General features: G+C 44.4%; 1 protein-coding gene across 1 annotated transcript in view; it reads right to left on the bottom strand.

Moving 5' to 3' along the window:
- The window catches only part of MXD4 (MAX dimerization protein 4), an 84,742-nt gene that overhangs the window by 45,054 nt on the left and 21,793 nt on the right, over positions 1-17,895 (bottom strand). The window contains exon 3 of the mRNA XM_033950747.1: positions 14,153-14,182. Within this exon, the coding sequence (XP_033806638.1) occupies positions 14,153-14,182 (30 nt within the window). The remainder of the gene's footprint in view (positions 1-14,152; positions 14,183-17,895) is intronic.

The raw sequence follows: 17,895 nt of genomic DNA, 5'->3' as shown, positions 1-17,895 counted from the left end.
CCTCCCCCTTGCATCCCCTTCAATCTGCCCCTCTGTTCTCTCTCCACCACCATATCCCACCATTTCTCCCTCTCATTCTTCTCTTCCCCATGCATCTCTACCTCACACCTCTCTCTCTGCCCATTTTTCCTTTTCATTCCTTTCCCCAAGTGCACTATCTCTTTCCCTCTCACTCACACACTCATGCCTAATAATTCTCACAGGTTAGTGCTTCCTTCCTCCCTCCTTCTGTGTTCCATGTTCATGCCCCCTCCCTTCCTTCTGTGTCCCGAATTCATGCCCATCTCCCTGCCTTCCAAGCCTTTGTCCCAAATTCCCACCCCCCTCCTTTCTCCTTTTGTCTAACGATCATGTCCCCTCTCTCCTTCCTGTCTTCAGCCGCATAGAGACGCATCGCGGGAAGCGGCTCTTACATGCTGCATGTGGCTGACTCACAAGGCTTCCCTCTGATATCCGCTCTGATGTCGAAGAGAAGGCTTCTGGGTCAGTCACGTGCAGTATGCAAAAGCCGCTGTCCGCAATGCGTCCCTGTGTGGCTGAAGGCCGGAAGGAGCAGCCCTGGAGGTAACTGGGATCTCCCAGAAGGCTTCCCTCTGACATAAGCCTTTTTGGGTCGACTTCAGTAGAGGGGGGAATACAGGAAGAAGGGCATGGGATCCCCAGCGACGGTGGTGCTTCGGGTAGGAAGGGCATGGGATCCCGGTGGCAGCGGCAATTAAGGAGGAAGGGGGTGGGAGACCCATGCAGTGCCTAAGGGTACGCATACCACGTGTTGAGAAACTCTGCTCTAGAGCTCCATCATGCTTCTAGTAAGTTGATTATATAGATTGAGTCACAGACGTATGATTTGATCTCAGTCAAGGTAGGATCTCCTGTTTGGGCATAGCAAATTAATGGAAGAACTTTAAAACAGAGAATGGTGAAGCTTCTGGAATCCGGTGAATTACAGGATCAGAGGCAACACAGATTCACTAGAGGTAGATGGTGTATTTAGATTTTAGCAAAGCCTTTGACAGTGTTTCACACAGATATCTAATAAATAAACTGAGCGCCCTCAGGATGGACCAGGTCAGGAACTGGTTGAGTGGAAGACGACAGAGGGTAGTGGACAATGGAGATCGCTCTGAGGAAAGGGATGTTACCAGTGGTGTGCCTCAAGGTTTTGTTCTTGGGCCTGTTCTTTTTAACATTTTTATAAGTGATATTGCTGAAGGGCTGTCAGGTAAGATTTGCCTTTTTGTGGATGATATAAAAATCTGCAATAGAGTAGACACCCCAGATGGTGTAAGCTTGAAGAATGGTCTGAAATTTGGCAGCTAAAATTGAATGCTAAGAAATGCAAGGTCATGCATTTGGGGGCAAAAACCCAAAGAAATGGTACAGTTAAGGAGGTGAAGAACTTATGCGCACGATAGAAGATGACTAGAATGTGATTGCCAAATAGGTTGAAAAGGTGACAGCAAAAGCTAGAAGGATGCTAGGGTACATAGGAAGAAGTATGGCTATTAGGAAAAAGGAAGTACTGATGTCCCTGGACCTCATTTAGAATATTGTATGCAATTCTGGAGACCGCACATTCAAAAAAATACATAAAGGATAGAGTCAGTCCAGAGGAAGGCTACTAAAATGGTGTGTGATCTTCGTCATAAGGTGTATGGGGACAGACTTAAAGATCTCAATATGTATACTTTGGAGGAAAGGTGGGAGAGGGGAGATACGATAGGGATGTTTAAATACCTACGTGGCGTAAATACACAGGAGTTGAGTCTCTCATTTGAAAGGAAGCTCTGAAATGAAAGGGCATAGGATGAAGAAGTTAAGAGGTGATAGGCTCAGGAGTAATCTAAAGAAACACTTTTTTACAGAAAGGGTGGTTAGATGCGTGGAACAGTCTGCCCAAAGAGGTGGTGGAGACAGAAACTGTGCCTGAATTCAAGAAAGCATCAGATAGGCACACAAAATCTCTCAGATAGAGGAAGAGATAATGGTTACTGTGGATGAGCATACTGGATGGGCCATTTGGCCTTGAATTGCCATCATGTTTCTAAAAAAATGAAAAGGGAACTCCATTAATAAATAGGAACAAGAAACAGATGAAAAAGTAGAAAAGAATAATCAAACCTTCCCATGTTCCAATCTGTAGTCAGCCTGCCCCACATACCAGAAGGTCAAACACATAATTATGGGCAATTAAAAGCCATTTGAAAGGAATGGGAGTTAAGCAGAGAGCAAATATTTGTGCAGGATTTCTCAATTCTAATGTACTATGGAATAGAGTTCTACATAGCTAGTGCTAAAAAATAGAACATGATGGGTTAGGTAGAACTAGTCTATTCTCATTTAGGGAACTCGCCCCCAAACAAAACTTTAGGGACGTGTTTACTTTTTAAAAAAATGGATGTTTTTGCAAATTAAAAGCAAACACATAAGTCAGGAAAAGCACTTCTCTGAAATGTTCTTTTTCACTTTCTTCCCTTCTTGGCAAAACACATCACTGTTATAGGAGCTAGACACCCCCAATACTGAACAAACTCTTTCAAAGTATCCAGGAAGGGATAATTTGTATTGTGTTTGGCACTCCACAATCATTTTGAAATGGTGGTGCCTATGACCACTATTGACCAGTAAGAAATACCAGTAAAGAGTTTCCCAGTATGATCAAATGTTGAGAGTTTAACCGATGGTCCCTTTTGGAGAGAGTTACTGTGAAAAATTATTTGCATAGTTTTTAACCGGTATCTTTGGCAAAATGTAAGTCTTCAGAAAAGGCTTTATCTCTGTTTGTCTCTGCCAAAGCAGTCAGTGCTAATGCATGAAACAAGGTGGGCATTGATTCATCACATCCAGATCATAGCAGCCTACTTGATGGGCGCTGTGGGTGCTTGAGCATCCTCACTATTAAGCAAACTCCTTGACTGTGTGTCCAGGGAGGGGATAAATTTCCATTAGGTTTAGCAACTCCTAATTTTGAAAAGTTGGCTCCTATGTCCCTAAAGTCTTTACTGATACTCAACCTTGATGATTTCAATGCATTGATGTTTTGAGTCATCTTCCTGAATGGTTTGTGTCTTTACCTGCCTGGTTGTGCAGCATTTCTATCATGCCCAGAAATAGCTGACCCATGGTAACTTCAGTTTCCACAGCTGGCCCTACACTTTGGAAGTGGCACCTACAGCTAAAGCCTTTAAGAAGTACCAGAGAGGCAGCATGCTACTGATGGTGTACAAATACAGGGGCCGAACAAAAGGACATGTGTCTTTGTGTGTTCCATGGTGGGAACCATATAGTGAACCAGTGGGGGAGTTAGGAAAACCCATTATCAATACTGAGGCTGGCGTTTTTGAGAGTATTTTTGTATGGGTTTTGATCTATGAAGAATTGCATAATTGATGGATGGTTTATTTTTATAAAGTTGTGGGTAATTAATAGAGAAAGTTTGGGGATATTCTGTTCCACTGATAGAGAGAGCATTGTAGGAGTGACAGAACCCCCCCCCCAAAAAAAAAAAAACAACCCAAAAAACAACCAACCCACAGTTTAATGTAAAGTGAAGAAAGGGGTACAAAACTTTTCTATTATTTAGGGCTCCTTTTATGAAGCCGCGTTAGCGGTTTTAGCGCACGCAGCTTTTTAGCACACGCTTAACCTGCGCTACGCGGCTAGAACTAATGCCAGCTCAATGCTGGCGTTAGCGTCTAGCGCGGCCGGCAGTTTAATGCGCGCTATTACACATGTTAAACTGCTAACACGGCTTCGTAAAAGGTGCCCTTAATGTCAGTTAAAAGAAATTCAGAGGTAGTGGAGCCAATTTTTAAGAGCAACACAAACACTGGGCTCTTAAATATGAGGGTTGGCAGATAAACAGGTGGGTCTTGTTAATGATATGCTATACACTACTCACCTGATATTTGTGGGGGTTCCGTTCCAGGAACCCCCGCAAATGCTGAAAAAACGTGAATATGGGTTTTAGCGGGGGAGATAGGAGAGGGCACCCGGAGAGGCAGGAGAGAGCAGCCAGAGCATCGGCGTGTCAAAGCAGTTCCTGATTGGTAAGGCCAGACTTGAGTGCAGGAAGAGGCGGTCGGAGCATACCGCGAGTGATTTTCTTCACTCGCCGGCGCTCCAGCTGCTCTATCCTGCATCTCCAGCTGTCCTCTCCTGGTTGGTGGTTCATGGTCTGAAATACCACAAATGACCAGGACCACGAACCGCGAATGACCGGGGGAAAACTGTAAATTGGATAGTCTAAGTGTGATGTGCTGGGTTATATAGCAGTTCACTGTCACAGGAAGTTCAAGAATCATTAAAGCTCCTGGAAATGCTTGGTGATGTCATTCATACTGCTTCTGAAACTGGCATGAAGTGAATTCATATCAGAGAAGGGCAATCTTAAGAAATGTACGGAGAAAGCAAATGGGGTTCTGGATAAATGTGTAGGCTGCTGAGCACTGGGATCAAGTTTCAAGTTTATTTAAAATTTCTTATACTACTCAATCAGACTTCTGAGCGGTGTACAATATAAATACAGCTTTTGTCATATAAAATAGGGGTGAACATTTGACAAATAGAATCTACATAATAAATTCAGACAGTGACGGACAGAAACGAATGGAAAAAGGGGAGAAACTTCAATATTTTTTTTTAAAAAAGAGAACAATTAAGGAAAAAACGACAGGGATGGGGAAGGATGTTGCCATCTGCAGTCAACATGTTTTTAGACCCTTACAAGGGCAATTAGGTATCAAATGCGTCTTGAAACAGAAATGTTTTTAGCTTTGTTTTAAAATGAAGCAGAGATACTTCATCATGAATGTAATTAGGAATAGAATTCCAAAGCTATGGCACAGTCACTGCAAAGTTATTTGATCTTATCGTGTTAATATACTGTAGAGATGGGACGGCAAGAAGATTTTGTGTCATAGAACGAAGTGTTTTAGATGGACAGTGGGGAATTAATAAGCTATTGATAAATCCTGGTTGGTTACTTTGATGTGTCTTGAATGTAAGTAATAGAATTTTATAACTAATCCTATGTTCAACGGGCAACCAATGTGCTTTGCGCAGGAGGGGGGAAACGTGGTCGTATTTTTTGGTGTTAAATATAATTTTTATTGTGGTGTTTTGCACAATTTAGAGGCGTCTTAGTTCTTTTTTTGTTATGCCTTTATAGAGGGCTTTGCAATAATCAATACATGATATCACTAAGGAATGGATTAGTATGTTTAAAGAAGAAGGTTCCAACAATTTAGCAAGTGATCCGATCATTCGTAATCTATGAAAACAATGCTGAACTACAGTACTAATGTGAAAATGATAGGTAAGTTTGCTATCGAAGGTGATTCTTAGTAATTTTAATGAGTTTACAATTTTAATGGTTGAGGAGTTGAGTTTAAGAGGAGCCTGGATTGACAGACCTTCTTTGATGGGGAAGATCATTACTTTGGACTTTTCCACATTAAGAGCTAACATATTTGAATCTAGCCATAATTTGACTTTCTCCAATTTCTGATTAATGAGCATTACTTCATCTGGGTCATTAAGGTTAATTGGATGAATCAATTGTACATCGTCCGCGTATGCAAATGAGAATCTCGGAGAGGGTGAGATCCAGAAGACCTTGAGCATGCACAGATGCTCAAGGCCCAGCAGCAGCCCAGCAGAAAACCGGCGGCAGGCACTTTCTAACACCGGCAGCACATGGGTAAGGTCAGGGCCAGTCAGTGTGGGGGTAGGAGGCGATCGCAAAGGGAGGGAGAAGCGCTGGTGGCCTCGGGGGGAGCAATACTGCCGGTTCCTGGGGTCGGGTTGGGTCGGGTGGAGGCTCGCAAATCGAGTCAATGCTCGGTTTGTGAGTTACAGTTTGCTCGAGTGTTATGCTCGTCTTGCAAAACACTCGCAAACCGTGTTACTCGCAAACCGAGGTTGGATTGTACTTTAAAATGTCAGTACAGAATAAAGAGGCAGATATAAATTGGCAGTATGCAGATCCTGATTTATGTGGAAGTACGATACCATCTTTGGCACAGTGAGATGCCAGCCTCCATAAATCTGAGGAAAGGCATGCTGCATGACAGAACCTGGAGCTCCAAGACCCTTCTGGATGAGGCAATAGCTAGCAGAAAAACCGTCTTAACAGTATGATCCAATGCCTCTTGTAAGGGCTCATATAGCACATTTACTTACCGTAACAGGTGTTATCCAGGGACAGCAGGCAGATATTCTTGACTGATGGGTGATGGCACAGACGGAGCCCCGGTACGGACAATTTTAGAGTGATTGCACTCTAAGAACTTGGAAAGTTCTAGTAGGCACGAGTGCCTTCCCGCCCGACAGAGGCGTGCGGTCCCCAGTTAGGATAAGCCAGCTAAGAAGCCAACCCGGGGAGGTGGGTGGGACGCAAGAATATCTGCCTGCTGTCCCTGGATAACACCTGTTACAGTAAGTAACTGTGCTTTATCCCAGGACAAGCAGGCAGCATATTCTTGACTGATGGGTGACCTCCAAGCTAACAAAAAGAGGGATGGAGGGAAGGTTGGCCATTAGGAAAACAAATTTTGCAAAACAGATTGGCCGAAGTGTCCATCCCGTCTGGAGAATGTATCCAGACAATAGTGAGATGTAAAAGTATGAACTGAGGACCAAGTAGCAACCTTGCAGATTTCCTCAATAGGAGTGGAACGGAGGAAAGCTACAGATGCTGCCATAACTCGAACTCTATGGGCCGTGACAGAACCTTCCAGTGTCAGTCCGGTCTGAGCATAACAGAAAGAAATGCACGCTGCAAGCCAATTAGACAACGTACGTTTAGAAACAGGATGTCCCAATTTATTCAGATCAAAGGACAGAAAGAGTTGGGGAGATGATCTGTGGGGCTTAGTACGCTCTAAATAGTAAGCTAAAGCCCGCTTACAGTCCAAAGTATGCAGAGCCTGTTCACCAGAATGAGAGTGAGGTTTCGGAAAAAAAACAGGCAGAACAAAGGATTGGTTGAGATGGAATTCAGAGACAACCTTAGGGAGAAACTTTGGATGTGTACGCAGAACCACCTTGTCATGATGAAAGACCGTAAAAGGTGGATCTGCAACTAGTGCATGTAGCTCACTGACCCTCCTGGCAGAGGTAAGAGCAATAAGGAAAAGTACTTTCCAAGTGAGAAACTTGAAAGGAGTGGTAGCCAAAGGTTCAAATGGAGGTTTCATCAAGGCGGAAAGAACCACATTGAGATCCCAGATTACAGGAGGGGCTTTAAGAGGTGGTTTCACATTGAAAAGACCCCGCATGAATCTGGACACCAAGGGATGAGCTGAGAGAAGTTTTCCATGAACCGGCTCATGAAAAGCAGCAATAGCACTGAGGTGGACTCTGATGGAAGTAGACTTAAGGCCAGAGTCAGACAAAGAAAGAAGATAATCCAACAATGTCTCCACTGCCAGAGAAGTGGGATCGAAATGATGAAGAAGACACCAGGAAGAAAATTGTGTCCACTTCTGATGGTAACATTGCAGAGTGGCCGGTTTCCTGGAGGCATCCAGAATGGAACGAACGGGCTGAGACAAAATAGTATCATGAGAAGTCAACCCGAGAGATACCAAGCTGTCAGGTGCAGAGACTGGAGGTTGGGATGTAGAAGGGTCTCCTGATGCTGTGTAAGCAGAGAAGGAAACAGTGGAAGAAGAAAGGGTTCCCTGGAACTGAGTTGAAGTAGAAGGGAGAACCAATGTTCCCTGGGCCACCTTGGAGCAATCAGAATCATGGTGGCTCGTTCCCTCTTGAGCTTGAACAAGGTTCTTAACATGAGAGGCAGAGGAGGGAAAGCGTACAGGAACAGATTGGACCAATCGAGGAGAAATGCATCCGCTGCCAGACGGTGAGGAGAGGAGAGTCTGGAGCAAAAAAGGGGCAGCTGGTGATTGTGAGGAGCTGCAAAAAGGTCTATCTGAGGAGTGCCCCATTGAGCGAAGATGGACTGTAGAGTGAAAGGATCGAGTGTCCACTCGTGAGGCTGGAGAATTCTGCTGAGCTTGTCCGCTAAGGAATTCTGTTCTCCCTGAATGTAGATAGCTTTCAGGAATAGATGGTGATCTATGGCCCAAGTCCAGATCTTCTGGGCTTCCTGGCACAAGAGGCGAGAGCCTGTCCCACCCTGTTTGTTGATGTAGTACATCGCAACTTGATTGTCTGTGCACAGCAGGAGGACTTGAGGAAAGAGAAGATGTTGGAAGGCCTTGAGGGCATAAAACATCGCTCTGAGTTCCAGGAAATTGATGTGATGCTTCATTTCCTGAGCTGTCCAAAGTCCTTGAGTTTGGAACTCGTTCAAATGAGCTCCCCAGGCGTAAGGGGAGGCATCGGTGGTGATGATAAGTTGATGAGGAGGTAGATGGAAGAGAAGACCTCTGGAGAGATTTGAGGATATCAACCACCATTGTAGAGACTGACGAAGAGATGATGTCACAGATATGTGACGTGAGCAAGGATCCATCGCTTGGGACCACTGTGTAGCTAGGGTCCATTGAGGAGTGCGCAGGTGAAGACGTGCGAAGGGTGTGACATGAACTGTGGAGGCCATGTGACCCAAGAGTATCATCATTTACTTGGCAGAGATGGAACGTTGTGGAAGCACTTGCTGACATAGAGATTGAAGCGTTTGAAGACGGTTGGATGGCAGGAACGCTCTCATGAGGACTGTGTCCAAGACCGCTCCGATGAATTGAAGTCTCTGAGTGGGGATGAGATGAGATTTGGGTAGATTGATCTCGAACCCCAGAAGTTGCAGAAACAGGATGGTCTGGGTGGTGGCCTGAAGTACTGTCTGAGATGAACTGGCCTTTCTCAACCAATCGTCCAGGTAAGGAAACACCTGAAGGTGGTGGGAATGTAGAAAGGCAGCCACCACAATCAGACATTTGGTGAACACTCTTGGAGAGGAGGCAAGACCGAAGGGTAGCACCTTGTATTGGTAATGACAACGATTGATCATGAAGCGTAGGTACTGTCTGGAGGCCAGATTGACCGGTATGTGAGTGTATGCTGCTTTGAGATCGAGGGAACATAGCCAGTCGCCTTGATTTAGAAGAGGGTAAAGAGTGGCCAGAGAAAGCATTCTGAATTTCTCTTTGACCAAGCATTTGTTGAGATCGCGAAGATCTAGGATGGGTCTGAGATCTCCTGTCTTTTTGGGAACTAGAAAATAACGGGAGTAGAATCCTTGCCCCTTTTGAGCTAGAGGAACCTCCTCTATGGCGTTCAGAAGGAGGAGGGATTGAACCTCTTGAAGAAAGAGGGAAGACTGAGGAGTGTTCAAAGCAGACTCTTTTGGTAGACCTTGGGCAGGAAGAGTCTGAAAGTTGAGAGAGTAGCCGTGGCGGATGATGTTGAGGACCCACTGATCCGAGGTGATGGTTTCCCAACGGCTTATGAAATGAGTAAGGCGTCCTCCAATAGGCAGCGGAAGATGAGCAGATGGAGGGATACTGGCTATGTCCTGGAGAACCAAGTCAAAAGGGTTGTGAAGATTTTTGTGGAGGAGGAGGCTTCACCTGTTGTTACTGCTGTGCTGGTCTAGTGTTTTGCCTCTGTTGTTGCCTCTGACGCCTGGGTTGTTGAGGTGCCGGTGGCAAAGGACGAGCCACAAATCGACGTTGGTAGGCCGATTGCTGACGAAAAGGCCTGGAAGGTGAGGTCTTCTTTTTTGTTTTGAGGAGAGTATCCCACCTAGTTTCATGAGCTGAGAGCTTTTGGGTATTGGAGTCCATGGATTCTCCAAACAGTTCATCCCCCAGGCAAGGTGCATTAGCCAGTCGATCCTGATGATTGACATCAAGTTCTGAAACTCTGAGCCATGCCAGTCGGCGCATGGCCACCGACATAGCCATGGCCCGAGAGGTTAGCTCAAAGGTGTCATAGATCGACCTGACCATGAACTTACGAAGTTGTAAGAGCGATGAAGAAGTTTGGCGAAAGGCAGATCTTTTACGGTCAGGGAGGTACTTCTCAAAAGCAGTCAGATTTTGTATGAGATGCTTGAGATAGAATGAGAAGTGGAAAGCGTAATTCCCTGACCTGTTGGCCAACATCGCATTCTGGTACAACCTCTTGCCAAATTTGTCCATGGCTTTACCTTCTCTGCCAGGAGGGACTGAGGCGTATACACTAGCTCCCGTGGATTTCTTTAGAGTGGATTCCACTAATAGAGACTCATGTGGGAGCTGTGGTTTGTCAAACCCAGGAATCGGGATGACTTTATATAAGGAGTCTAACTTGCGGGGGGCTCCTGGGATGGTCAAAGGTGTCTCTAAATTCTTGTAAAAAGTCTCTCTCAAGATGTCATGGAGAGGTAATTTGAGATATTCCCTTGGAGGTTGGTCAAAATCCAGTGCATCAAGAAAAGCTTTGGATTTCTTTGACTCAGCCTCCAAGGGAATAGAGAGAGAATCACACATCTCTTTCAAAAAAGATGAGAAAGAGGTTACATCTGGTTTAGAGGATGGGTCTAAAGCAGAAGGATCCTCATCACCAGATGAACATTCCCCTTCAGAGAGAAGAGGGTCCTCCGAGTCACCCCACAGATCAGGATCCCTAACCTGAAAACTGCGGTCTCGAGATTCCGGTGTGGAGGGTTCCAGGTGTCGGGATTTGCGTGCCGACTTACCTGACCTCATAGACACGGTACCGGGAGACGTTAAGGGCTGCATCGGTGCTGAAGTCTGAACAGCCTGGTGTTGAGCTCTCGGTTCCGGTGTGAGGACTGGCATGGAGACCGAGGAAGCAGAATGTACCAGTACCGACAAAGTGGATGCCGATAGAAGGGGCTGCTCCACTGTCGGTACCGGTTGCTCAGACCGGACCGGGACCGGAAGGCTCTGTGTCAAAAGTGCAGGAAGGAGTTGTTGCAACTGTTCCTTAAGCTGCACCTGCAGGACAGCGGCAATCCGCTCGTCCAGCGAAGGCACCAGTACCGCCTTTTTCTTCTGCGGTACCTGCGGTGCCGCTCTACGCCCCGAGGATGAGGAACCCGAGGTCGAGGGGCTCACCTCTATTGGGGCGGAGCGCTTCCATGGGCGCCTCGAGGTCGGCAGGACTGGGCTCGCTGCTACTGAGACCGGAGGACGCTCCAACGGGGAAGGCTTCTTAGCCGGCTTACCTGAGGGATGCGACGCCGACGCGGTATCATGCGGTGTCGACGAGGTGGGTGCCGACTGAGACGGGGCCGATGTCGGTGCCGGTGACGCAGAATCAGACATCTCGGCACCAAACAATAACCGCTGTTGGATCTGCTGGTTTTTCAGAGTTCTCTTTTTTAAAGTCGCACAGCGGGTGCAGGTAGACGCTCGATGGTCAGGACCAAGACACTGTAGACACCAGTTGTGCGGGTCAGTGAGTGAAATTGGTCGTGCACACCGCTGGCACTTCTTAAACCCGGGTTGAGGGGGCATGAAGGTAAAAACGGCTTCTGCCAAATCGAAGGCCGAGGCCTCGATGGTGGCAACAGGCCCCGCCGGGGTGAAACTGAAAGAATTGGAAAAAAAAAACAAAGTTTTTTTTTTTTTTTAAAAGAAAAGAAAATGAAGGAAACAATATTTCCTTAAGGGTTTATGCGAGCGGGAAGGCGATACCAAAAAAGTCTTCAACAGCCGTTGAAAGAAACACGTCTTCTTAGCTCCGCGGAAACTAAGAAACTGGGGACCGCGCGCCTCTGTCGGGCGGGAAGGCACTCGCGCGTGCGCGGTGCGGCCTACTAGAACTTTCCAAGTTCTTAGAGTGCAATCACTCTAACATTGCCCGTACCGGGACTCCGTCGGTGCCGTCACCCATCAGTCAAGAATATGCTGCCTGCTTGTCCTGGGATAAGGAGTCTTACTGAGGGCTTGCAAGACAATGTTAAGATTCCATGTAGGGAATGGCTGCCACACAGGATGTAGCTGCAACATTCCCTTCAAAAATCTGGCTACATCAGGATAGGAAGCCAAAGAAAAAGTCTTTCTCCACATGAGTCTAAAGCACGAGAGGTCTTCCACCTGCACTTTGAAGGAATCAACCACCATATTCCTTCTCAAGCCCATCCTGGATAAATGTTAGAACCGTGGAAATCAGAGTCTTAAAAGGCTCCAAATTCTGCTTAGTACATTAGTGCTTAAACATTTTCCAAGCTTAGCATAGGCTGTGACAGTCAACTTTTTTTTTTTTTTAATCCTAGGAGGGTAGCTATGATCACATTCAAGTAGCACACTCAAGAGCACAATGTATTACGGATCCTCCAGGACAACTGGACCCTGTGAAAGCAGAGATGGATGAAGTGGCAGTTTGAGACACTGGTCCCTCTCCCCCTTCCATTTGGTATCTGCCTTCTTTCTATGCCCCGCTCCACTTTCCATCCAGCCTGCGCCCCCCCTCTCTTCTTTTTACATGATTCATTCCAGATTCACTGCTCTCTTCATTTTTATCTCTCCTACACCAAATCTAGCATCTATGTCCCTCTCTCTTTATTTCTCTGCTGAACCCCTTCCCAGAATCAATCTCTCTCTCCCCTTTCCCTCATCCAATCTCTCCATTTCACCCTGACCCCTTCCCCTCCTCTAATCTTCCTACCAGCTGTTTCCTTCCTTTTTTCCTCCTCCCCTGTCCAGCAGTACCCCTTCTCCCTTCCCTCCTCCCCCTATCCAACATAATTCTCTTCCCTTCCCAGCAGCATCTCTCCTTCTTCCTCCCTCCAGGTCCAGTAGCAGCTCTCCCTTTATTTTCCTTTGTCCAGCAGCTTCCCAGCCTCTAAAAGTGGCTTCCTCCCCTTCCCTCTGCTCCCCTCCCAGCAGCTCTCAGTACTTGCCTGCAGCAGTGCCAGTAGCCAGTGGCAGTGATTCACTTAGACAAACTTATGTCCTTTGATGGGTTGCGCTTGTCTCTGAGGAAAGAGGAAAGACTCAGCAAAAGCCTCAAGGCTGCCCAAATGAATTGTTGCGCTGACGCTACTGGCGCTGCTGCAGGCAAGTAATGAAAGCTGCTGGGAGTGGAGAAAGCCACTGTCTGAGGCTGGGAGGCAAAATGTTGGAGTTCATCGGGTCCCACTGATCTCACCAGCCCTACATGGACCAGCAGGAAATTTCTGCGCAACAATCTCGCCAGCCCTGCATAGACTGGCAGGAAATTTCTGCGGACCGGTGGTTGAAGAACACTGACTTAAGACGATGTAAAAGCAGGTACAAGTGGCTAAAAGGTATCCAAAAAGTGACCAGATAACTACTGCAGAAACAATGTAAAGACTCACACACACTCCCCAGGGTTCACTGACCTCCTTTCTCTGGCACAAATATCAGAATAAAGAGTGCATACCTGTCTCCGGAACATCAGCACCTGCTATAGAAAGACCTAGTAGAGCTGCAGGTGTCTTAAATAGCCTGGGGGGTGGGCTAGTGAACCTTAGAGAGGAGGACCCAGGCCCATAAGCCACCCTAACCACTACATTCATGGTGGAAAATGTGAGCCTCCCAAAACCCTACTCTACTGCCATATAGGTGCCACCTGCAGCCATAAGGGCTATTGGGGTTGTAGACAGGTGGGTATAATAGGTTTGAGGGGGGTTCATCATAACCTATATTGGAGTTCTGGTGAGATATTTATGTGGCACCTTTTTATTAAGTTCACAGCAGTGGCCTGTAAGATGCCCCACTGCTCTGTTTTCATGTCTGGGTGGCCAGTCCTTTAAAAGATTGACCCCCTCCCATGTCTGAATGGTCTTGTTCTGGGCGTCTGGAACTTTGATGAAATTTTGGTCAAAAATGTGGTATAAACATGATGTCTGATAAAGGCCAAATGGCCCATCTAGTCTGCCCATCCATTGTAACCATTATCTTTTTCTCTCTCTCAGAGATCCCATGTGGACGTACTGGTGGTCTGGATGAACAATAACCTGGATGTCCAGATACATGATTTAAAAAAAAAAAAAATCTGGATATATTTTTCAAGAAACGGCTTTTTCCCACTGCCAGCTTTGGGTGTATAGCGCCATACGACCAAATTCGACTTAGACATTTCTTTTGATTATGCACAATATCTTTAAACAGCAAAATGAAGACTATCAATTCATAACTACAATACAAAAATAAATCCAATTTCAGAGCAAGCTGTACCTGTGCTAACAAATGAACTTCTTACTTACCTGTGTTTTTCTAGCTCATTGTGCGATGACCTGTTGACAAAAAAATATATAGGTTTAGAATCTGGTTGAATAACTTTCATAAAATCCATTAGCAAACACACTGTAATTAAACAGTCACAGAACTTGCATAAGAGATTATTTATAGTCCAGCTAGGAACAAGCTCAAGGAATCATATCACCTCACATTTTCAAAATTTTTTCTTCTGAAATAGGGATTCATATTCTTTAGTTATGATATTCAAGCACAGCTAATATATGGATATCAAGGACCTAGAATTTCATAAATACAAAAATGTATGCTTTACCTATGTACAACATTGCTATATTGCTTAGTGCTGCAAGTGCCTCTCCATATAAAACTTCAATTTTGCACTCAGGCTCCTCAAGAAATTCTTTCTCATATTTTAAAATATTCCTAAGTCATTTCAAACCAAATGCTCCTCCAGGATTCTCCCCCACAAAGAGCTAAGTTTCCAAGTTTTATTTAGTCTTGCTATACCACCCATTGCGGAACTTCTGAGCAGTTTACAAATAAGCATACAGTATCTATGATAGTGAAAAAAGAGAATAAAGAGGGGTAGAAGAGGGGAACTAGGGAGGTTTAAGGAGGTAATCTATTATACAACAGGATAATGGGATGAGGGAAGGGAAAGTAAGTGAGAACCGATTAACTGCTGCAACAGACCAAAGTTACCCCACCAACAACCCCCAACCCTGTGTCAAGGCCCATGCAGAAGTGCACCCCCACACACAGGCAATCCCATTGATCCCTCCCCCCATCCTCTGAGTCTACCTTAATGGAATAAGTGATAGTGGTATAGGTAGGAGTGATGGCATCAGTGACCCCCTAGTACTACCTGTTTCCATATAAGAGAAGCAGAGATACCACAGGTTGGTGACTCCCAAAGTAAATTAAGGTGCAGTAAAGGATCACCTTTTACCGCACCTTGATAAATACATCTAATTTTTAAATCATATTTCCCACCTGCTTCTTTTCAGGCACTGAATTCCTCAAATATTCTCACGCCTTACAGCCTTCACAGTAAACAATTTTGCACTTAAGATCATCCTGATTGGGTTTTCTAGGACATGTTTGTATCTGTCTCTAAAAATACCAATTTTCTTTATGCAGAGAAAACTTTTTTACTTTGAATCATTTTCTATCATTTTATTTCTCTTCAGCAAATTAATGTGAAAATGAGGTTATAATAAATGTTAAATGGGAAGGGTCTCAGCTATACGCAGGCTGCAATTTACTGAGCGATATAAGCTGACCTTTTCCTTCTCTCCCCAATTACTGATCTCCTTGTCCTAACCCCAATGCATGAACAGCATCAAGAGTCATGCCACATTTGGTTAGCAGAAAAGGATATTCATTAGTGCAAGGATAGAGCTGGTGGATGCAGGAAGAGATGTGTTAGGAAATATATAGAAATTATATGTAACAGTTTGGGTAAGAACTTTAAAATGGATTACTGGGTTTGTCTACTATAACAGAATTGACAGAGGCAGAGAGCACTTCAGACTAAGCAATATACTGAAGCATGAGTTTGAAGACCATCCACTTTGTCAGATGCATGAAAAATTCAGATCCAAGTGCCAATTCCGGTCCTAAACCTCTTTCCTTGTAAACATGCAACTGATAAAGGGAGGGAGGAGGGGAAACAAATACAGGGGCATCTACAGTAAAAAAAAAAAAAAAAAAAACACAACACACCCAAGGCCCTAAAATTATTTTTGTGTAACACACAGTCCTAGCTGAACTTTTCACAAGTGCAAATGAGCTCTTTGTAAAGACGAGGCACTTTAAATATTTCTCTGTACAGATAAGCATTCTCTGACAGAAGTTAAGAAATGTGTTCAGTTCAACTTAAACTACAATAATCTTGAGATATACAAAGTAATAAAGGATCAATTTCTACAAGCAACAAAGTAGGAAGATTACAACAGTTACCTCACATTATTAAAAACAATTTTTGATGTCTAGCCTGGACAGCTATCCTTTAACCAAATATATAAAAAAAGAGAAGCCAGAAACCAACATCATAAGAAATCAATATAAATTTGCAACTCAAATTCCTTTTTTACTCTCTGCAGAGTAGGGGCCAGCAGAAATAATATGATAAGTCTCTCACTTGATCTGTCAGGGAAAGGGAAAAAAAAAGAGGAGAGCTGAAAAACAAATAACGTTTTTAAAAAAGTTTCACCATCTGTAGCATAGATTGAAGTAAAAAACACACACACACACACCCCACCACATAACAGAAGTAGTTAATTCAGAAGCAGCAGTCCATAGTAACATAATCTTTGAGTTACTTTAATATAGGACCATTTAAAAATCCTGGAACAATGCTGATAATGGGCAGAATGCCCTGTTCATTTTCTTTTGTTCTATTTGGACAAGCTTTGCAGACATTACAAACAAATAAGTGAAGTGCCAGGTCAACAGAGATTCAACTTCCATCAAATTCAGCTGGCATTACCTACACTGCACAAAATACATTTGGCACAAGTTTAGCAGCTCTTCTGCACACATACTCTTTAAGAACAAATCGCTGCATCATTAACTAGTCTTTATGCACAGCAAATATTTAATATATACCCTGCTTGCCAGCTTTTTAGACAGATATCTAAAATATATACCGTGTCTGCGTTAATGCTGCATGTGTCACTTTTTTCTTTAAACTGTCCACGAAAAACCCCCCCAGATATGTAGAAGGCAGCACTTCATTAATAAGCTAGACACGCTGCAAAGCAGGCACCCACGTTGCTACTCTGCCAATAAATGTAACTGTGACCTCAGGAGACAAACATCTCTAGAAACAATAAGTTATTTGGTCTGCATTCTTCATTATTACTAAGCCTGTAATGGGTACACTATGCACCCAGGAACATATTGCATGCCTCACGTTTCTCTCCTTAGAAGCCAAGCTAGAGAATGCTAGAAATGGTTTAACAGTAAAGGAATTTTTAGTGTTTATTTAAAAAATGTATATACCGTTTAAAACTAAAAGGCTTACAAAATTTACATACACAGTATTTAAAATGAACACATAATAAAAACAAATACATAGGGCTCCTTTTACAATGCCGCGCTAGGGCCTTAACGCGCGGAATGGCGCGCGCTAAATTGCCACACGCGCTAGCCGCTACCGCCTCCTTTTTGAGCAGGGGGTAGATTTCCGGCTAGCGCGCGCTAATCTAGTGCATGCGTTAAAACCGCTAGCGCGGCTTTGTAAAAGGAGCCCATAGTCGAATAAACATATAGTAAAATAAATGAAAAAACAGTCGTCATGGAAACACCATAATGTGGCTAAAAAGATCATGGATAGTTCATTTCTCACAGCAATTTCGTATCTGACCCTCCAAGGAGTTCCATAACTTAATTCCTGCGCGACAGAAAGTCATTTTACCGGTCTCGACAAGTCTTGGGTTCACAGACGTCTTCAGTAAAGCTAAATTCTCAGTACGCTAAGATCTTTTTGGTATATAACTGAATATATTACTTTTAAGCAATTCTGGGATGTTTCCATACATAAGTTGATAGCAAATCATCACTGCTTTATACTAGACTCTGAAGGAGACTGGAAGCCAATGCAAATTGTTTAAAGATATGGTGAAATATGATCATATTTAGACAACCCCATTATCAGACGTGCTGCTGCATTTTGTATGACCTGCAACGCTCTGCATCTTGCCTTTGCTTTTCCAAGTAGAGAATGACACGGGGAAAAATTATGTCC

The sequence above is a fragment of the Geotrypetes seraphini genome, chromosome 1, assembly GCF_902459505.1.
Source record: "Geotrypetes seraphini chromosome 1, aGeoSer1.1, whole genome shotgun sequence".
Classification (NCBI taxonomy): domain Eukaryota; kingdom Metazoa; phylum Chordata; class Amphibia; order Gymnophiona; family Dermophiidae; genus Geotrypetes; species Geotrypetes seraphini.
Note: the sequence above shows the minus strand (reverse complement) of the source record. Positions and strands in the feature narration are given on the sequence as shown.